General features: G+C 38.6%; 1 protein-coding gene across 1 annotated transcript in view; it reads left to right on the forward strand.

The window, feature by feature from the left end:
- The window catches only part of HUWE1 (HECT, UBA and WWE domain containing E3 ubiquitin protein ligase 1), a 1,366,532-nt gene that overhangs the window by 319,155 nt on the left and 1,023,845 nt on the right, over positions 1-23,532 (forward strand). Inside the window, exons 14-15 of the mRNA XM_068226019.1 lie at positions 4,791-5,036; positions 5,328-5,525. Coding sequence (XP_068082120.1) covers positions 4,791-5,036; positions 5,328-5,525 — 444 coding nt within the window. The remainder of the gene's footprint in view (positions 1-4,790; positions 5,037-5,327; positions 5,526-23,532) is intronic.

Below are 23,532 nucleotides of genomic sequence, written 5' to 3' on the forward strand. Positions count from 1 at the left end.
AGGTTATCTAGGGTTATTTTTGAAGATTGTACTTCATTATTAATCTGCATGTTCATTAAACCAAATGTCAATTACTCATATAATAAGACAAGCCATATTACATGTCGCTATAAGCGTCAAATATATCCTGATCCATAGCTGCTTAAAATAAACTGACATCAATTAGCCTTACTCTGAATTCCTTCCTTATTCGTCGTCGTATCAGTCATAATTCCACGCCTACTATATCAATGCATATATTAACATTCACCAATCTTACCTCAATATTTCCGACGTATATGACCTCACCGCAAATATAAACATCAATAACCCTGTTCAAAGTACCGCTCAATTCAATAGATTCAGTATCTTATCACAATTTATACTATATGGATCAACAACTATCATTTATATCAATGCACACTTCTCTTATCAAAGTACGAACATATTAAGCCTGTATCTATTTACATTTGGCAATAAGTTGACGATGTATCCGATCTCTATAGCCTTCAATTCAACATGCTACATATTCTCATTTCAAATATCTCAGTTCACATTATGCACGGCAATATTCTTTGAAAGAAAGCTGAACATTGCTAACAAAGCACATCATCTGCGAGTGTTATCTTTCCTGCGCATGGGAGTGTTTATAAGTTTTGGAAGATTACATAAACCCATCAGTTAAACGTCACTATTGGTTCATTCACGCTAAAACTCGATATTGAGATCACCTCTCGAAGATATATTGACCTAGCTCTTATACAAACACCATTGACAACTTGATATCATATAAAATACAATTAACTAAAATTTAAGAAAATAATTTTGTGAAACTTAACTTAATCCGTCTGCGTTTCTGAACTGGGATGGCTGCTTCCTGGTTCTCCTAGGACGTTCATCTCCGGGTTATCGCTGCATCATGACCGGGCTGCGGTCTCGATCCTCGGGTCCGTAGGAATGGTTGGTGGGTTACCGTCAGACGCCCGTCCCGTCTTCAGTCTAGTCGGTCATCACGTAGCTCTCGAAGACATGCATAAAACACATATTTGAAAACATCATTAGTTTGACAATCATGCTACTTGTAGATCTTCATTGAATTATGTTTATGTTGAGCAAAGTAGATTATGACGTGAAAATGTCAATCTTTTAATTTGAATGATCTAAGAGGTATCTTCAATGTTGCTCTATTTTGATTAGATACATTAATTGATCAATTCCCGACGTCTCCAATAATAAATCTTTGATACTCTAGTTTACTCCGATTTTCCGTGGTTTCCCATTTTCACACCAGGCAAATGCTGGGGCTGTACCTTAAGGCCACGGCCGCTTCCTTCCAACTCCTAGGCCTTTCCTATCCCATCGTCGCCATAAGACCTATCTGTGTCGGTGCGACGTAAAGCCCCTAGCAAAAAAAAAAAAGTTTACTCCGAAACTGCGCTCCACTATTTACTTCGTCTATTTTTTTTTCTCCGCTTGGGATTTCTGTTACGACTACGAAAAATGTATTGTTATAACTTTATAATAATACAATCTGTTTTCACAATAATTTAGGAAGTATCCCTTTTAAATCTTCTGTTTTTCTTGCACATCAATCCACTCGTAAATCTTTTTCTGGTAACTTCATGCAATGTTTTTTTTTCTTTCCCTTTATTAATGGTTCTTCCAATTAAAAGTCACTGCATTCACCTAAATCAAGGCCATTTAGATTCTGTTGGTCTGTACTTTCTTACAAGATATTCACGGCCTATTTGATTCTACATGTCTATATGTTAGAATTAGTATTTTCTGCCGCATGATTTCCGACACTTTATCGCTATTCACGGCAAAATGACGATTTTAACACCACGATTCGAAATGACCAGGTCAATGAAATGGTACAGTACCAAAGAAACTAATGACACACCACAATATTTTGATGTAAATCATCCAACTTTCTCAACTGTATGAACGCACAAGGTAAACAGTTCACATCATTGAACATTCTAGAATGCTAGGTACAAACATATCTGTGAACGTACACAGTGCTTTACCAACATTAATATAACTCATAAGAGTACTGCAAGAATACTGTTAACATTCTATGTTCTAGAACATTGTATTTTAATGTACTATGTGTTACCAGTTTTTATCACATCCATATCTTGTAATATTCTAGAATACTTAGTACAAACATATCCATGAACGTATGCACGATTTACCAACATGAATTAAACTCCGAAGTGTACCTCAAGAATGCTATAAACATTTTAAGTGTAAAAATTGTAATTTAACAAATTACCTGTTACTCACCAACAGTACACCAGAATTTTATGTAACATATGCATGTCATAAAATATCGATGCTTGTTTTTTAAACCAGAGGACACATAATATTATTGTATATTTTAATATTATCACTCATATAATGTGACTTTCTTTATTAGATTTAGTAATGTTTTTAAATTATATGTTAGGTTAACTTTGGATCTCATGACCAGCTGAGGATGACCTCTGTGAAGGTCGAAACCGGTACTGCATAGTAATAAGACATAATGCATTAAAAAGAGCATCACTTTTTACTCTCCAGACTTTGTACATACTTGTATATATGTTTATATGTGTTATTTTATATTGTATTCTTTAGTACGAGGACTACTGATATCCATGAGTTTATATTTTTACACCACTTGTACTTTGTTCCAAACTTCTTTGTATATATATTTCTCGTATTATTATTAATTACTACTCACCTGTACCATACTAACATTTCTCATCTCATTACCACACTTCACTTTATAAATTATTACAGTTAAAAATAGCATGTTTTAGGATTCGACAAAAAATTATGTATGCTTTAATATGGGTGGGTCGAAACTAGTTCCATGTAATTTATAATATTGTAAATACATATTAGTATTGAATAGGTGGAAACCTTTACTGTGTTACTATTCATATGTTATTCTCAGTTCAATACGGACCAACAACATGAAATTCATAACCCTTGATGTGTAGAATCAGTTTGTCATTTATTTATGAATTTAAGGCTTGTTTGAAGGACTTAATTGGGGTGCACTCAGTCGTTATTCACTCATTTGAATAGAGAAGTGAGTAAAGATCTCATCCTTGGAAGGGCTATTTTGTGGGTTTCTACTTCATCGCCATCTGAATGCCGAGATGGTACTTAAAATATTGGCTAAACGTGCTCTGTCGTCACAGCTACACGTTATCATACTCTTAGAACACGGGACTCTATAATGAAGAGAGTACTTGTAATGTGTGTTTTTAAAAAAGGTTAAGTCCTATAAAATTGGTGAATATATGTCTTTCAAATTACTGTGTTGGCCTGAATATAAGAATGTGATTTTTACATTTAGATATCTGATGAAAAGCGTAGTCTCCTTGTATGCAGCCTATCATTTACAAACTCATTTTTGTGGAGGTCTGTGGAACCTTTCCTTAACTGTACAGTGCAAATTGTGGGTTTTATGCAAGGCGAAATGTACAGGCTACGTAAAAGTTCAGCGGTTTAGTGTATAATGTATGATGTAGGCAGAGACAAAGTAGTTTAAGAAAGCCGACTCATGAAGTGAAGCATTCTGAGGATCAAAAATAGGACAGGAAAATTTGTGTAAGAGAATTGAAACCAGGATTGTTCCAGTGTTATTACAGTAGAATGAAAGTACCACATGAATTAAAAGTTTCGGTAACTGGATGTAAGGCAAGCCTGCAGTTGTTTAAACCAAGGATACGGCGTTCGGGACGTATTTATGATGTCACACTACTGTTGTGCAGTGCTTACCAGCAGATAAATTAGGTCGCTTATCATTGTTACGGATTAAAACTGAGGGAAGCCCACCTTACTTCATATTCAAATAAAATTGGTGTAGGCTGTGCCATCCGCATGGCCGCAGGTGTTTTGGGTGCGACATCTGCCCGTGACAAGAGAAATAAAACTAGATTTTTAATGAAATGCATTTGTTACAGCAAACTTAATTCTGTTATACAATATCATTTACAATTCAAAGGTGCCCACTTCTACTTTCATTGTTAAATAACTTTTGACCGGTTGGCGATATCGTAACGATTTTCACCACGTTAATTTTGCTGAGCTCTTTTGACACGGTAATATTTGATTGGTGAGTTTTGAATGGTTACCAATATGGAACTGTAAAAGAAAATTTTACCTCAAATTTTCAATGCTCAGTCAGTTGTTCAAGAATTGTGCTTGAATTTGTTATAATGCCACTTATATTTGTTAGCCTGCTTAGTTGCAAACAAAATGAGGCTAGAAACTTTTAACTTGGTAAACACATTCACTCACTACGGCACTCCGAAAAGCACCAAATGCGTTTAATTAATCGCTTAAAGCACAAGACTCCAGAGTCGTGTAGATTTTATCATTGTGCCAAATATATTGTTCTGGTGATTAGTTGAGGCCTTGAGTTACGTAGGGATATCAGAATATCAAATGTATCACTTATAGTTTTCTATAAATATTCTAAATAATCAGGCTGATTTTCATAGCTCCAACTTTCCATGCATGTAGGCCAGCAGACTGTGACATTTAATTCTTAGGTTTACTTTGGGCTTAAATTATTTTAGTTATAGGAGAACTTGAATATATTGTATTTATATTCATTATTTAATTTTTCTTGTAAATATGTTCCAAAATTTCAGGGTAGCATTATGTGCAAGGCTCTCTTATATTCGAGCCAATACAGTAGTTGCTTTTCACAGAATATTGTACATCAGCATCTTTTAAATTAGGAAATATATTTCTAAGGAAGGTAGATGAGACTACTCTCAGGTCTCCGACTGCTTGTCTTTTTTCAGAATCTTTCACATGAGCCACAGGTTCTTAAGATTGGTCTCATGCAGTTAAGTGTGGTTTTGGAAAGTCTGCGCCCATTACACCATCCTATTAGCAATCCAGGAAGCTCTGTTTTACTCCATGAGGTGGCATCTGCTCCAAACCTGGATACAGCATTTAACACTGCTGCTGCCACTCCTCTCCTTCATGCAATGAGTGCAGCTCATGGATATGTGGTCATGTTTGTTCATGTTTGCAGGACTGGACAGGTAAGTTTGTAATGTTACTCAATGTCCATTTAAACCTTTTACAAAATATGCTTCCAGTTGTGATTTTGGCAACCATTATATTCCTCCCATCAAATAAATTTGAAAATATGGTAAAGATTATCTGACTCGAGGAGTAGGCCCTATCAATTTCTTATATCCAGAAATTATATTTCATTATTTTAGAGTCGACTTGTATGATTTGTTGCAAGTCATGATGATAGGAGGGTTTTCCATTACTTTTATGTATTTAGAAAGTATTTATTGCAATGCTTTATTCTTATTTTTTTGCAGACTGATATTCGATCCTTATCCATATCACATTGGTCATCAGACCTTGGTTTGAGTGTTCTTCGTGGATTATCTAAATTGTACACCTCTCTCGTGTGGGAAAGTACCTTACTGCTTGGAATTTGCAGTGAAGACATCATCCCTCCTGACAGCAAGTTTGGACAGGCAGATCTCGATAAACTAGAAGCTCTTGATACACGGGTATGTAAATGGAAACAAATTGTTTAATTTTACCATAATACTGCTTCCTGTTGTTCGAATATGTAACTAAGAAAATAGTCCAGCAGATGAACACCATAATAATCAAGTGAATTCTCATCTTATTTTAGAAGTAATACGTGATTGTAATGTTTACCATATTATTTCTAAAACCATGCATTGGTGTTTTCAACAAGATGTACTGAATGCATATTGCGAGTATATAGTATATACGCCTACCAGGGGGACGAAAGAAAAGAAAAAAACACACTTCAGTTTTTAAAATCTGTTATTTACCCTAGGGCCTGTTATCTTTATTGATTTCACAACACATTGCTGATCTGATTCATGACATGTTTTGCAATTTCTCTGAATAGAAAGAGACAATGACACATCTTAATTCACAATCTTCCAATTGTATGTTCTCTTGCGGTCAGTAACCACCTTCCTCTCACCAGTAGAGTGTTCTTCTTCCCTCGGTGACAGTGACTGACCGCATATGCCTTGGCGAGCTACCTACAAGTTCCCAGATCATTACCTGGGAGATGTACAACCACTCCCCCCAATAGCACTGGTATCATTTTATTCCAGCTGTCATGATCTGAATTTCAATCACTTTGCTTGAGCATATCCTGTATTTGGTCAATGGGATTGAGGTATGGGCTATCCTGACCAGTTTAGGATTTGTATACAATCACAAAAGAAATTCCAGAGCATAATGCGTGACATGAGGGCGGGGGGTGTTGTGCATCAATCTGAAATTTTCGCTGACCTGTCCTCCTCAACCGTGGTGAAGGGGTAGCATGCCTGCCTCTTACCCTGAGGCCCCGGGTTTGATTCCCAGCCAGGTCCAGGATTTTTACCTGGATCTGAGGGCTGGTTTAAGGTCCACTCAGCCTACGTGATTAGAATTGAGGAGCTATCCGACGGTGAAATAGCAGCCACGGTCTAGAATGCCAAGAATAACAGCCGAGAGGATTAGCCTTGCTGACCACACGACACCTCATAATCTGCGGGCCTTCAGGCTGAGCAGCGGTCGCTTAGTAGGCCAAGGCCCTTCAAGGGCTGTAGTGCTATGGGGTTTGGTTTGGTTCTGTCCTCTTCCAACCACGTCAGTGGCGTAATGTCCATGCGATAGCTCTCGTTGCTTGTTCTTTAAGAGACATATGTACGTAAGTATGAGAGAGAGAGGGGGGGGGGGAACTGAAGAAAGTTTGTTGCTTGTGACAAAAATACTTAATCCACCAATAGCATCTGAAAGTCAGAAAAGCCTTTAAAACTTAAGACGGTATTTCTAATTCGAATTTTGCAAAATGATCTACTTTTCTTGCTGGCCTGTATATGTAAGTAGGTATTGTAAAACCCCTATTCAGTCACTTTACAGGCACCTGGAATTTTTTTACATTGAATGGGGTTTTACCTTAAATCGAGATTTCAGTAGAAAGCACACCTTTTACAGAAATCTTTGCCTGTATTAATGTAAATTGCACTATCACACATTTTGTACACAATGACTAATAAAACAAGGAGATCTTTCCTACACACTATACGGTAGTTACAACGTTATACTGTTTGTGCCGAAGATTACTCTTGTGTTAAACTGCCCCCGTTGTCTAAGCAAAAGAACTGTATTGTACATAACTAGCTTTTCTCCGTTTTTCAGTGCAAATATCTAGTACATACATCTTCATTGTACACTGTTATGCCTTTTAGCATTCAGTCTCCAACCCTCTGTAAATTAACAAAGTGCTTCCAAAATCCTCTTATTTGTACCCTGCTCTGTAGCCTCTTTTAGTTCCACACCTCTTAAGTCTGATTGCCTGGGTCTCCCTCTACGTCTCTCAGTTGATTAAGAAATTGTTTTCAGTGTTATTTTTTTTGCTATTGGCTTTACGTCGCATCAACACAGATGTGTCTTATGGCGACGATGGGACAGGAAAGGGCTAGGACTGGGAAGGAAGCGGCTGTGGTCTTAATTAAGGTACAGCCCCATCATTTGCCTGGTGTGAAAATGGGAAACCACAGAAAACCCTCTTCAGGACTGCCGACAGTGAGGTTCGAAGACGGCAGTCCTGAAGAGGGTTTTCCGTGGTTTCCCATTTTCATATCAGTGTTCTTTAGGAACACGTTCGCTATTATTCCTGATATTGGTGAGCCCATGGTTAACCCTTCCTTTTGAGAACATTTTGTCAGTGAATGCTAAGCTGTTTTGGTTTATGGTTGTTCTTGTGTATGTATGTTGGGTATTCAGCCCGAAGGCTGGTTTGATCCTCTGCAGCTCCGCCAACAGCTGTCATAAATAGCCTAGGCGTCACTGAGGAGGCGTACTAGGGAACTGAGGAGTGAGGTAGTTTCCCGTTGCTTTCCTCACCGAGCCAGCTGTTGCTATTACATATCACTCTGCCAAGCCCACTGAAATGCATGCACCAACTGACCCTATGAGCGAGATTTTCACACCATTCATAACAGGGACTGGCTGCATAAGGAAAGGTATTACTAACATCACTCATACCTCAGTCACTTTCATATTGTCAAAGCCAAGGATGAGACTGAGACAGGTCAATGAAAGTAACAAATTTGATATAGCCCATGCCAGAAGACATAGTGTACTGTAAACAGTACATCTCGCCAGCAAAGGCATGGTTGTTCTTAAAAGGTTATATACTATTTTCCATAAAATTCAGAAAGGACACCACACTAGCACAAAACACATTAAAATCTGTATGAAATAGCAATCAGTTTGTTCAAAACTTTTCACAGATGTTTTCCATGCAGCGGCCTCCATATTACTATGATACAAAGGGCGCTAGGAAAGTTTTGCAATGTGAGTGAACGCTTTAGACATTTTCATAATAATTTCCACCACACTCATTACACTTCTCCATATGTCAAAACCAGTCACTGAACCAATTGTGCCACTTTTCTTCGGTTACATTTTCACACTCTTGATCCCATGCTGCTGGAAGCTCCTCGTCGGATGCAAAACTCCGCCCTTTCAGCTTCATCTTCACCTTTGGGAAGAGTGTGAAATCACATGGGGCAAGATCAGGACTGTATGGAGGGTGATCAAGCACAGTCAACCCTGATCTGGCAAGAAGATCCATTGTTACATTAGCACGATGTGCTGGAGCATTGTCGTGATGCAAGAACCAAGTGTTGAGCCGTGACCTTGGACGGAGCTGCTTGAGAGCCTGGATGACCTGAGGTAGACAAGTCTCACTGTACTACTTCACAGTAACTGTCCTTTGTGTTCCTAGCACAACCTGAGTCAGGATGCCCCGTTTAGTGAAGAATACTGCAGTCGTCCTTTTCTTCACTGACCTTGACTTTTGCAGTCACAGGAGTACCCTCATATTCAAACAGCCACACCTTGCTCTGGGATTTTCCTGGGACATTATAATAATAAAGCCAAGTTTTGTCACCTGTAACGTTGCTACTGACATTACGTGAAGTCCCATTTTCAAACTGTTTTAGCATTTTTGGCACTATTTCACTCGATGTGCCCTTTGTTCCTCTGAAAGTGAATGGGGCACCCTAAGGGAACAAATCTTTCTAACACTGAGATGGTCGTGTAGAATTGAATGAATACCTGGTGCAGGGATGTTGAGGGTCTCTTCTACCTGCTGATATGTCAACCGACTCTCTTGCTGCAACATTTTCCTCACAGCTTCAATGTTTTCCTCAGTCGCTGATTCAGACGGTCGCCCAGAATGAGGATCGTCTTCTTTTTGTACCAACGGAAAATTGTTGTCCGATGTGGACAGTCTTTCCCCAGCACAGGAGTCATTTCTTCCAGGCACTGGTCAACAGTTAATTCACGAGCAAAATTGTAGCGGATAATTGCACGGTGTGGTGTTTACACTTAACACTGACATCTTAACTTCCTTTCAATCCCACTGCTTGGTAACAACTGGTGTGAAGGTCGCGCCTGCTGTCTTGTAGACCGGTTTTCACCCCTCTCTTCATTCCTCACTATAACGGGTGTCCAGCCAACCGTTCTTGCATATTGCAAAACTTTCCTAGTGCCCTTTGTATTTTGTAATTCTGATAGTCTGTGAACTTGCATGTCCAGTTTTTCGTATAAATTGTAATTAGCATCACTCCAGAGGTTTCTGTGGGAAATGTGTCCATTTTCTTTCTTCACATGGCATCTCCTAACCTAGGTTTACCACGTACGTATTACGAAAATATATTTCAAGCAATTCCTAGTACGGATCAACTATATTGGTATTATAAATTTATTCATACGGGACAGATATTTCAGGTTCCCTATGGGAATCAACATCTATATCAGTAATAACGTTTTCGCTATAAATTAACATAGGAATAGCCTTTCTAACCAGGGTATATAACCTAATCTCTAAAATCAGTTATGCACACCACTGTATCTTGAGATGATGTATCATGTTGTTATTTTATTTCAGTACCTAGTATTAAAATTAAGCAATCGTTTACTTCAGCCATAATTTTCGAGGAGTTAACAACTGTTGTCAGTGCACTTATCAATCAGTCACTACTGATCTGCATTTACAAGGGGCGTTTGAAAAGTCCGTGCAAAAATAAAAACTACTTATGTGTTTAGGGTAAACTTTTTTTATTTTTCAACGTAGTCTCCTTTTAGGCTTACTGTATACACTTCGTCCAATGATGTTCTAGTTTGTTGATCCCTTCCGAATAATAGGATTTGTCCAAGTCTGCAAAATATCCATTAGTGTTTGCAATCACCTCCTCATTTGAATAAAATCTTTGTCCCGCCAGCCATTTCTTCAAATTGGGGAGCAAATAGTAGTCTGAGGTAGCCAAGTCTGGAGAATAGGGGGGATGTGAAACGAGTTGGAATCCTATTTCCATTAATTTTGCGACCACAACTGCTGAGGTGTGTGCTGGTGCGTTGTCGTGATGCTTATCAGCCCAATGGTTCCGATGCCGGCTCGCTATTTATTTTCCATATTTACAACATACAATGTTGTTATTGTTTATTATACAAGGGAAATAAGAAAATTAAAAAGAAAATGTAGAATAGTAAACAGGAAAATCAAAGATGGTAGGGAGAGTAGAGAAACTAGAAAACAGCTAATGAGGGAACTGAATAGAGTGAAAAAGGAAGCAAAAGAGAATTATATGAATAGCATACTTCAAGAGGGTAATGACCACAAAGGGAAATGGGAAAAGCTGTATTCATATATCAGGAATCAAAAAGGAAAAGGAATCCAAATTCCTACAATGGTGGGAGAAGGGGGTGAACACTATTTAACAGATACTGAGAAAGCAAACCTCTTTAGTAGGGAATTCAGAGATTCAGTAGATGATTGTCATAAGTTGGAAACCGAAACAGAAGATAAAAAGGAAGAGACACAGAGGGAAACAAGAAGCTCCTCATTCACAAATGAAGATATTGTCAGAGAAATCCAACTGCTTCAGCAAGGAAAAGCAGCAGGAAGTGATCAAATTACTGGGGAGGTGTTAAAGACAATGGTAGTACATAGTGCCTTATTTAAAATTTCTCTTTGACTATGTCATAAATAAAAATGTAATACCAAAGGAATGGAAGGAATCTATAATATTACCAATTTATAAAGGAAAGGGTGATAAAAGGAAACCAGAGAACTACAGACCAATCAGCCTGACCAGTATAGTTTGTAAAATACTGGAGAGTTTAATATCAAAGTACATCAGAGGGATGTGATGATAAAAATTGGTTCATGAGGAGCCCGTATGGATTTGGAAAGAAATTTTCTTGTGAGGCACAACTGGTGGGATTTCAGCAGGACATATCAGATCAATTGGATTCAGGAGGCCAGTTAGATTGCATAGCCATAGATCTTTCCAAAGCCTTTGATAGAGTGGAACATGGAATATTATTAACCTCTTAACATACCAATTATTTACAAAATTGTGATCTTTTTTTACCTAATTTTTTTATTGTTAAAATGGGCTATTTATTGAAAACTAATGACAGTGGTAACAATACATTTTTCGAACTTAACAATGAAATATAAGCCACGGAAAAGTTCCTGCTTTAAAATCCCGAGTATACTTGCGATATTTTTTACGGGTTCTAAAATAAATAACACAGCACTAAACAGATGGCAAGTAATACATCATGACACTCAATACTGTTCAAATGTTTGTGGCTATGCGAAATGCCCTAAAACAAGGATCAACACACAATGCTACATCGCTGGAAAGCCGCGAAAACAAACTGCCTGAGTCACCAACATCCACTACGGTTGAGTCAGAGACATCTGTTGGAAAACATAGGACCCTAAAGTAATAATTTCATAAATATCTGGCGGAAATATTGAGAAACAACAAGAAACGAGTATGTTCGGGCTTTTAAATTAGGTACCGACCAATGAGCGACATTCCCGAGTATACTCGGGATTTTATATAAATATATAAAACGCCGAGTATACTCGGGCTTTCATGTTAAGAGGTTAAAGAAATTGGAGGGAATAGGATTGGACGTAAGAGTTACACGTTCGATAAAAACATTTCTAAATTGAAAGCTTCTGAAAGTCAAAGTAGGGAGTAATGTATCGCAGGAAGAGAAAGTTTGGAAGGGAATTGCACAGGGTAGTAAAATCGGTCTGTTACTTTTCCTAATATACGTAAATGATTTAGGGAATAATGTAACATCAAAAATAAGATTGTATGCAGATGATATAATTGTTTATAGGGAAATAAATAACATTGAGGATTGTTCAAAATGACAAAGGGACCTTGAGATTAACAACAATGGGTTGAGGAGAATAATATAAAGGTTAAAGGAGGCAAATCAACTGTTACAACATTTACAAACAGGAGTTTTAAAACTGAATTTGAATATACAGTAGAAGTCCGCTATAGCGAGTACGGCATATAACGAGAACCCCGTTATAATGATAACTTTTGTCCGTCCCTTCAAAATTCCTATATTAAACTTTGGTTACAGCGAGAATCCTATCACTGACGCATCTGTTATTACGAGCGATTATGCGCGCTCGATTTTTTCCGTTGCCGATATTTATGCACCCAGTCATTACACTGCATGCGATCGATCATCTTCGGTACTGTATCGTTTTCTCGCTATGCCCACCAGCGAGCTCTCTCATCGACATTCGAAGGCATTGTCGGATTCGATTAGTAATACCCGTGGGGCCGATGATCTCTAGATGTTAGGCCGCTTGAAACAACAAGCAAGTAATACCCGTTGACTGCTCTTCCGCGAGGAAAATGAGAGGAGAACATGTTTTCGTAATAAATGCGTAAATAACATGTCCGATAGCCGTTTTTAACTCGTTAAATATAAACGCTGAATAAACGATCGCTTAATTTTAATGCTAGATACCGCAATGAAGTAAGAATGAGGTGGGCCTTCACCTCAAGATATGGCAGAGTGCGTCATTGATTACGAGGTTCGTTTATATTTTCTCGTGTCCGTTAAATTACGGAAAGGCTATTATCATGTAAATTTATAGCGAGAAGGTTATAATTTCTCTACTTCCGCTTAAAGTATTTTTTCATTATACATATAGTGCAGATAAGTTAGGATATGTGACGCTATTTGAATAACAAAACTGAAATGTTTGCCACAAAATGCGATCGATCATCTTCGGTACAGTAACTTTTCGTGCTATGTACATTTGCGAGCTCTCTTGTCAACATTCGAAGGCGATATTGGAGTCGATTAGTAATACCCGTCAACTGCTGTTCTCAAAAGAAAATTCGAAATGAAAGAGGATAAGACGTTTTCGTAATAAATGCGTAAATAACGTGGCTGATAGCAGTTGTTAACTCGAAATAAATAAAGGCTGAAGTAGACGATCTCTTAATTTTAATGGTGTACCGTATCCTGAAATTAAGTAAGAAAGTGATACACCTCAAGATATGGCAGGGTACTATCACTGATTTCAGAGGATAGTTTATATTTTCTCTCGTCTAGTTAAATTTCGGAAAGCTATTCCCATGTCAATTTTTAGTGAGGATGTTATCATTTCTCTACATGCATTTCAAATAGGTTTCCATGATACATATACGGTTAGGTTAGGTGACGCCGTTTGAAAAAGAAAAGTGAAATGTTTGCCACAGAAGCCTCTGGAGTAATACCGTATTTCTTTGAATCCAAGACAATGTATGTTCCTCAGAATATCGTGTAAAAAATCAAGGGTCGTTTTGCATTCACTGGCCTGATAGTAATGAACACCACTGGCGACTACCGCAGTAACCAAACCACGCTGTTTCTTTTCACCCCTCCCGTACCCTGTGTGCGCGCGCGCTCTCACACACAAAACTCGTTGATAATAAACGACCGCCTCTTTATCATAGGCCTAGGCCTACACCGCTAGCCACGGCGACCGGTTGTACAGTGCCTATGTGTAACGTCACTGGATCTCGGAAAATAGTGAAGAGAGAATGACATTCTATTATCCTCTACAAAAACATATCTCAAATCTGCAGTATGGCATCAAAACATGCGAGCCTACGAATTCTTAGAAAGGCCACGGCTATCAGTAGCAGAGTTATAACGTGTCTGCTGTACCTGACGCTTAATAAAATTAAGTTTTATAGACAGTAGGAATATTTTCGCGATGGATCGTAGTATTGTGAAGATACGTGGAACAGGTTTTGCCGGAAAATTTTCAACGGGTTCTCGTCGATGTTATGGTACCAATTTTAAGTTAATGGCTATTAAACACTCGAAAATGTATAATAATTGTGCAACCGCAAGAAAACACGGCATAGGCCTAATTAAAGCCCATATTCAGCGTTACCATGAAGACAAAGATAGCTTAAAAATGCGTACTGCACAAAAAATGCATTCAGTGGCCCGCAACAAGGACGCTTTAAAGTTGAAGATAAAATTGTGAGGTATGTGCACAAAAATGCATGGGTGGAATTGCCATCCCGCAGCGCAATAAACTCGTTCGTTGACTTTCAAAGTCCGCGATTAAGACCTGTACATCGCTCTCCGCTGAAGTTGGCCAAATCTGGCAAGCAAGGCGTGCGTGTAGCGGCAGCCAGTTTTATAGTAAGCAAGAATATTTTCCTGGTGGATCGTTGTATTGTAGAGACGCGTGGAATGTGTATTGCCGGCAAATTTTCAACGAGTTCCCTTGGATTTTATGATGCCAATTTTAAGTTAATGGTTATTAAACCTGCTGAAACAAAGAACGCATAATTGTACAGCCCCAAAAAATACGGCATAACTAAAGCCAGTGTTCGGCGTCTACAGTCTAAAAATGCGTACTGTATAAGAAAAGACATTAATATGATTTAAAAAAACACTTTTTAAGCCTGATTAATTTTTTTGAAGGAAAAAGTGGGAGTCGTCTTGGTTTGGAGAAATACGGTAATATATATTTTTGAGAATGAAATTAAACACACAATTTCACGTAGTAACGGATTTCAAAAAACAACAAACAAGCCGCAGTGTGGATATCCGCGAAAACTTTTCCCAACTTTTACAAAAAAATCGGATATAACGACAATTTGTTATAGCGAGTAAATTTTTCGCCATTATGAATTCTCGCTATAACGGACTTCTACTGTACTTTGGATGAGGTAGTAAACCCAAAAGACGGCAAGTGCAAATACTTAGATGTGAGATTTGAAAGTAATTTGCACTGGAAGGGTCATGTGGATGACATTGTTGGGAAAGCATACAGATCGTTTCTTGTCATAATGAGGCTACTTAAAGGATGCAACAAAGAATTATAAGAGAAAAGTTACTTAAGTATGTTTCGTCCATTATTGGAATATAAAAACAGTGTTTGGGATCCTCACCAAGAATTCCTAATAAAAGAAATTGATAGTGTGCAGAGGAAAGCAGCAAGAATTGTAACAGTGGATTTCAGGAGAAAGTAGTGTATCAGAAATGTTAAAGAACTTCAGTGGGAAACTTTAAGTAAGAGAAAGGAGAAAACTAGACTTATAGGATTATGTAGAGCCTATACAGGAGAAGAAGCATGGGGAGATATCCACGAGAGGCTTCAGTTGGAAAATAATTTTATCGGCAGGACTGACCACAAATATAAAATTAGAAGGAATTTTTGCAGAAGGGATTGGGGTAAATTTTCATTCATTGGGAAGGGTGTGAAGGAGTGGAACAGTTTACCAGGGGTAGTGTTTGATCCTTTTCCAAAATCTGTACAGATATTCAAGAAGAGAATAAACAGCAACAGAGAAAATGAATGAAATGTTAGAGGGCATTCGACCAGTGCAGGTTAATGTAAATAAAAAATGTGTGTGAATAAATTAATTCCATCCCCTGGTCTAAGGACTTTGGACAGCCCAAGTAGGGGACTGCCTGTAGGTGTGAAGTACAGTGGGGACTTCGAGGGCCCTGGGACCGCTACGGTAGCTGTGAAGGCCCTTCAGAAACTCTGAAAAGTGGTGGCGAAAGGGGCTCTGGTTAAGACACAGCAGGTCGTTATGCTACTTAGGTTCCAGAATGGGTTTAAAAAAAAAAAAAGTAATGTAAATTTTAATCTTATACCAGTTGTATAGTATCATTTGAAGTAATTCCACATACTGCATATCAATTGACTATATTTGCTAGTAGTACAGGAGATATTTTAAGTAGAATTTTGTAAACAATATGAATTAATTAAGGACGAGCTGTGTGTTTAATAGAAAAAATTGTTAGCGTAAATTTATAAAATTGTATTATAGGAAAATTTTCTTCTCTTGTTAATTTAATATTTAGTGCTTGACAATAATGTATTTTAGTGTACCATTTGCCACCGAGGTAGACACTTCATTTGCAAATAAAGAGATTTTGATTTGATTTGAGTATAGGAATGTATCCATGTTTCATCCACCGTCTTGAAACTATGCTTAAAGTTCTCCGGATTCTTCTGGAACAGCTGCAAACCATCCTTGCAACACTTCACACGATTCTGTTTTTGGTCAAGCGTGAGCAATCGCGGCACCCATCTTGTGGATAGCTTTCTCGTGTCCAAATGTTTATGCAAAATATTATGTACCCGTTCAGTCGAGATGCCCACAGCACTAGAGTAGAACACAGCCGGGAAGGCGGTTTGAGGAAGGTTGCGCAGTAACATTCGCGCGCTTGGTAGTATGACGTGTGTTCCGCTGAGCCAATAGAATCATTTCAGTAAGAGTTACCTGTTTGTGCGAGTCACGAGTGAATGTTTCAAGTTTTATTTGTATATATCATAATCAGCGAATTTAGGGAATTATTTGCGAGTGTAAGATGGATCCAGGAAGAGCAAAAAGACAAGTATTGCATCGACAGGCGAGGGAAATAGTCTTTAGAGTGTATTTGTACTTTGTAAACATGCAGCAGCAGGCGTTCAGAGACGGGGAAGGCGAAGAACGCGATGTTGCCACGCCGCAAAAAGAAGATAGCACTCGCGTGTGGTATTGCCCTACGAACAGTTCAGAGGATAACAAGCTACGGAAATAAAAATAAAAATAATGCAGTGTTTAGGTCGCCAGGGAAGAACCCGAAGAGAAAGAAGCCAGTGACGGACCTCAATGATTTCAATAAGAATGTTTTGTGTACAACAATATTTGATATGTATAAAAACGGCGAATATCCTACGGCATTGAAACTGGCCCGGAAAACAAAGTCAGGAGTGGGATTTAAAGGCAGTAAAGATTCTATGCTGCGGATTCTGAAAAAAAAATGGGTTTGTTCTTTAAGAAATGCAATGACGGGTGGAAATTCCTAATGGAAAGGGTTGACATTGTTGCAGCTAGAATAACCTTCTTGAGAACAATTCATGAAATAAGAGAAGCCATGAAGTCTTTAATATTCCAACTAGACGAGACGAGGGTGAATCAGAACCACACCAAAAGTGTCCGTTGGAAAATGAGTGATGGTTCTGGAGGATTGAGGGTACCCGTCGGTAAGGGAGGACGCCTCATTGTTTGCCATGCCGGTTCATCTTCTACTGGATTCATCCTGCAGTGCAAATTAGTATTCCATTCAAAATCCAAGACAACAAATTCAGACTACCATAAAGATATGACCTATTCACTTTTCTAGAAATGGTTTGTGGAAAAATTATTGCCTAACGTACCACCCAATTCCACAATAGTAATGGACAATGCCAGTGTTCATTCTTTTCAACTCGACCGAGCTCCATGTACCAATACCCGGAAAGCTGATATACTGTCTTGGCTTTCGAGGCGCAATATTCCTCACACTTCTTCGCAGACAAGAGAAGAATTACTCGCTGTGGTAAAATTATTTAAATCAAAGACAGTATCATATGAAATAGACAGCATTGCCGAACAACATGGCCATCAAGTAGTTTGCCTCCTCCCCTACCACTGCCATTATAATCCAATTGAACTCATTTGGGCCCAAATGAAAGGATATGTTGCCAACAAAAACAGCACTTTTAAAATCGTTGACGTTGAGAGACTGACAAATGAGGCTATTGCAAGCATATCAAGTGAGGCATGGGAAAAATGTGTACGGCACGCGGAGGAATTACAAGAGGAGGATTATGAGCGAGAGATTCCTGGGGATGATGTAATGGAGCCTTTCATTATCAATCTCCAAGATAGTGACAAAGAAAGTGGATGTGAAGACGACGATGACGGAGAAGACGATCTTGGAGGCATCTCTCCGAATTAATGCTCAGGTAATTTTGTATTTATTAATTTAATTTATGTTTTAATTTTGTTTTAATATCTACTGTAGTTTTCATTCTGTGTTTATTGTTAGCGTTTCTCATATTTTCATATTATAAAATTAGGACTTAAAAGCTTCTCAATTCCAATACGGTATACGGCTTGCGCAAGTGTATTTCTTACATTAGTTTCGCAATTGCATATTTATTTACCAAGCTCGATAGCTGCAGTCGTTTAAGTGCGGCCAGTATCCTGTATTCGGGAGATAGTGGGTTCGAACCCTACTGTCGGCAGCCCTGATGATGGTTTTCCGTGGTTTCCCATTTTCACACCAGGCAAATGCTGTGGCTGTACCTTAATTGAGGCCACGGCCGCTTCCTTCCCAGTCCTAGCCCTTTCCTGTCCCATCATCGCCATAGACCTATCTGTCAGTGCGACGTAAAGCCAATAGCATAGCATATTTATTAATTTCTACACGGCTTCCCTCAACACTTTCTCGGTGTTTGATGTTAAAAATTAATTTTGACTTACAGGAAACTTTTAAGCCCAAGAACAATATAGGTCATCGCTTTGGAATTCAAGATATAACTACATGAAAATTTTTTTACACTTTCGTGCTGTTATTAGTAGCCAAATTGGCATCACCGCAGCTCATACTTCTTTGTCTCTATGCGCAGTCGAAGATACAAAACCGCCTTCCGGACTGCGTTCTACTCTAGCAATCTCGTCACCTTAACTCTTCTGTCATCCATCACCATATCATGGATTTGATCAATGATTTCTGGATTCGTAACCTCCACAGGCCGTCCAGAATGTTCAGCGTCAGTTGTGCCCATATGGCCAGTTCGAAAATTTTGAAACCACTTATAAACTGTTCTAATCAAAGGTGCAGAGTCACCATAATGTTTATCAAGCTTCTCTTTAGTCTCCTGAGGCATTTTGCCTTTCATAAAGTAGTGTTTAATCACCACACAAAATTCTTTTTCGTCCATTTCTTGAAAATCACTCGACTTCCTTGATTCACACGAATGCGAAACACACAGAAATAGACCAATATGGCTGAAAATTGGTGTGCGTTCATTCACGAGATGCTACTAACTAAACATGACCTCGATACGCGCTGGTGGTGCCATCTCTCGGACTTTGCACAGACTTTTCAAACCACCTTCGTAGGGCAGTCGCCCAAGTGGCAGGTTCCATATCTGTTGTTTTCGTAGAAACGATTTGAAAGAAATTGGAAATTTATTGAACATCTCACTTGGTAAGTTATGCCAATTCCTAACTCCCCTTCCTATAAACGAATATTTGCCCCAATTTGTCCTCTTGAATCCCAGATTTATCCAAATTCCAGATTTATTTATGTGTGCGCTTATTGCAAAAACATTCTCCCAGTGTTTTACAACCAGTCGGAGTTGTCGGGTATTATTAATTAAAGGTCCGACTCGTTGGCTGAACGGTCAGCGTACTGGCCTTCGGTTCAGAGGGTCCTGGGTTCGATTCCCGGCCGGGACGGGGATTTTAACCTTAATTGGTTAATTCCAATGGCACGGGGGCTGGGTGTATGTGCTGTCTTCATCATCATTTTATCCTCATCACGACGCGCAGGTCACCTACGGGTGTCAAATAGAAAGACCTGCACCTGGCGAGCCGAACCCGTCCTGGGATATCCCGGCACTAAAAGCCATACGCCATTTCATTTCATTAATTGAAGTAGACAGCATGTTTGAATGTCGAGGAGAGGTTGCTCGAGGATGTGGCGAGGAATCAGTATGGATGATCGCTCTCATTCAATATAAACTTGAAGTAGATTGTATGAATATTGTTAACAGAAAAACTAACACTCCCAAATTTGTACGTAATAACTAATGAATCAGTGAAAGGGTTCTCATTGTAACCGAAGGTTATTGCACAGATTAATGTAGGAATTTCCAAGGGGCATAACAATATTGTCATCACAACGGCATTCTCTTCTTCTGCACTACAGTGCCCACTATCAGATGTATACGTGAGCCTGGTGTCTCACGTTAGCGCTAAGCTCCCATGCTGTAAATTCCTCTTCTGCCTTGAATCATCTTTGGCAAACTTATGATGGTCTTTTTCATAGGTTCCTAATGTACCATAACTAATAGAAAGAAATACAGTTAAACCTTGTTAAGACTTTTCTGCAGGGGACAACAAAAACGAACGTGTTAAGTGAGAAAACGTACTACTGAATATACAAATAAAAACTATCCAACAGGGATATGGGAACACTAGATACAATTTTTTCCAACATGAGTGCATTTTACGTTGTGAATCCACGGGTACATTGAAAACTATATCTACCACTTCTATAGATGAGAGGAAAGTATTAAAAGATGTGAAAAATACGAGAAAACAAATATGAAAACCTTTTCTGCTGGGGCTTATAAAATAAGTGCACTGAAAGGTGTAATTAACACCAAACAACAAGTATGAAAACATATGCATGGGTCCTATATAAAACATCCAAGTATTATTGCAGATCATACCCTTTCTAAAACAAATGTTAGTAAAAGCCTTTTATTTCAAAGAAGTGGGCTATTAAACATTACTTTCTGGACACACTCTTAGACAATGAATTGGAGGTTACACTTGACCATGTGCGACCGGGAGCAATTTTTAAAAACTTTGACCACGTGGAATGTTCAAGTCGAAACTCGAAGGTGTGAGTTCAACATTTGCGAACTCTGCACGCTTTAAGATGCGGATGCCAGTCCACTTCTGGAAAGTTTTGCATTTTGTCTTCATTAATAAGGAATTTCACGACCTTTGCCATATCCATAACCAGGCTATCACAAGCCAAATATGAACCACGCTAGTCAGTTTTACGCGATTATGTTCCTAATCCAGATATAGGCTACCATATCACGCGACAATATTTCACTGTACCCCTCAACACAAAATAAATTTCTAACTTCAGAAGTGAATGCAAAATGCAAGCGCAGGCTCACTTTTCCCGTAATCACACAACTGTGCCGACGGATCTTGCCCGAGTTGGAAATCACGTTTGTTTCACAAGGGATGACAAATAACATTTTCTGCGCTAGGTAAAATGTGATTGTTCTAAATGGTAATAGTGAAAATTCGTGATACGATAAGTGAGGTATTTTTATATACATATTTAGTACGGTGAGAATCGAGACTTCGAATTTATGATGCGCCAAGCGGGAAAATGTGTTAATGAGGAACGCACTAACGAGGTTTCACTGTACTGTACTTGAGAAATTTGAAATTTCCTGACACTAAATATGGGTTCTTTCTTAACGTGAATTACGTTAAATCGAATATAAAATTACATTACTTCTATGGAATTATTTTTGGGACTTCAAATTTCTTCCATTAAGTCCAGATTTGCACTAAATCAGTCACACAAAATCAGGATTATACTGTATAAGTGTATAGCTTTCTTAAAAATACTTTCAGTTGTAACTTACCTTGTAGTCCAAGAATGTATTACTTAGAGAAAGCCTGGAAAATTAAAAGGGTATGTTGTAGTTTAACTCTTTTTTTTTGCACTACTGGCAATAGGAAAACTGATTCACAGAATTATATCCTTTTAAGTCCCTTTAATGTATAGTCAGCAGGTATATATTGAACCCTTTTGATACTACTTACCGGCTAGTATGAGCATGACATAGAGTAGAAGTCTGCTATAGCGAGTAGGGCATATAGCAAGAACTCCGTTGTAACAACAGTTTTCCGCTGTCCCTTCAAAATTCCTATATTAAACTGTGTAATATCCTTCATTTTTGTCATGTCAGGTACATCCTGCTACCGTATGCGACAGATGGTACTACCTTCGACTGTGGCCGAAGGTTGGGCGGCCGTTAGCAAACCTGACAAACTAACGGAGAACTAATGGTTATGGGCAAAGAAGTTCACCCTTAGGGGGCTTGTTGAAGCCTTTGTGTAGGAAATGACACATAAATTCAACAGGAAGCTGCTGCCTTGCAGATGTGGCAGGGGACTGCTAAAGGCTAAGGGAGCTAACCCTAACAGAAAATCTGCTCTAACGTCAGGCCTAGCAAGTCGGTTGGAGATTAATTGCAATCACTTTCAAGACAAATACGAGCCTCGGATCGAAGAACTCAAGGCAACAACAACAGCTCGGTGTGTATGACGGCTTACAGGCTGAAGCTTCACCAGCTACGAAACCCTAATCAAGACCCAGTTGCCAGATTGGAACGTTGAATATTCTAACACTGACTGATAGAACTGAAGAAATAGCTGATATGATGGAAAGGAGGAAAATTCTTATAATGGAGATGAGTGAAACCAAATGGAAGGCGACAGGAATAAGACATCTCCATCTAGACTATAAACTATACTGCTCTGGAAATAACTTGGAGTGAAGAAATGGAGTGGGCTTTATACTTCATAAAGATATTGATGTTTGTAGCCAGATTGAATTTGTTAGTGATAGAATAATTAGTGTCAGTAAATTGGAAAGGAGACAAATTATATAATCCAGGTCTATGCTCCACAATCAGGATGTTCAAATGAATAAAAAGAACCCTTCCTGTCCAGCTTGGAAGAACATATGAATTGTGAAAATTTGGTAGTAATGGGAGATTTTAATGCTCAGGTTGGATCAGACAGACTGGGCTATGAATCCTCCCTGGGTCCTTATGCAATGGGGAATAGGATGACAGAGGGTGAAGATCTTCTAGATCTTTGTATGAGGAACAATATGGTTGTAAGTAACACTTGGTTCAAGAAAAGGGACGCGTATAGGATCACAAGATATAGTTGGGACGATCAGTAAGGAACTATGATTGATTATATACTCACCGACCAAGAAGTTTGGAAGATTGTAAATGATGTCAAAGTAATTCCTAGTGAAAATTTGGATGGGGGACTACAGGCTGTTGGTTACAGATATCACAAAGGGAAGACCTCTTAAAGTCTACAACAAAAGAAAACCAAAAATAAAAACTTGGAGACTTTCTGAACCAAGGGTGAAGGAAATGTTTCAAGAAAATTTTCGGAAGATGTTGCCAAAAGAAGATCTTCGATGTGCAAATGAGGAATGGGATAACTTGAGGAGAGTATTGGTGAAGACAGCTGAAAGACTATGTGGAAGGCAGAGCCAAATAAGAAAATCCAAAGAAACAGCATGGTGGAATGAGAATGTAAAAGCTGCCGTCAAAGCTAGAAATGGCACAAGAAGAGATTTGTACTGTGCCAGAATGCGAGGAAATCCAGGTGAAATCAACGATAAACCATCATTTTACAGAGAAAAAAAGTACAGGTCAAAAGAATAGTTGACAATGAGAAAAGGAAATGCAAATAAGACCTTGCCAGTAGAATAGGGCAAGACAAACACAAGAAGCTCCTGTATAGCATTGTTAAAAACAGAAGAAATGACAATAGTACTATCAACAAAAAGTGCTGCCGTTGA

Source organism: Anabrus simplex, chromosome 2 (genome assembly GCF_040414725.1).
Source record: "Anabrus simplex isolate iqAnaSimp1 chromosome 2, ASM4041472v1, whole genome shotgun sequence".
Lineage (NCBI taxonomy): Eukaryota > Metazoa > Arthropoda > Insecta > Orthoptera > Tettigoniidae > Anabrus > Anabrus simplex.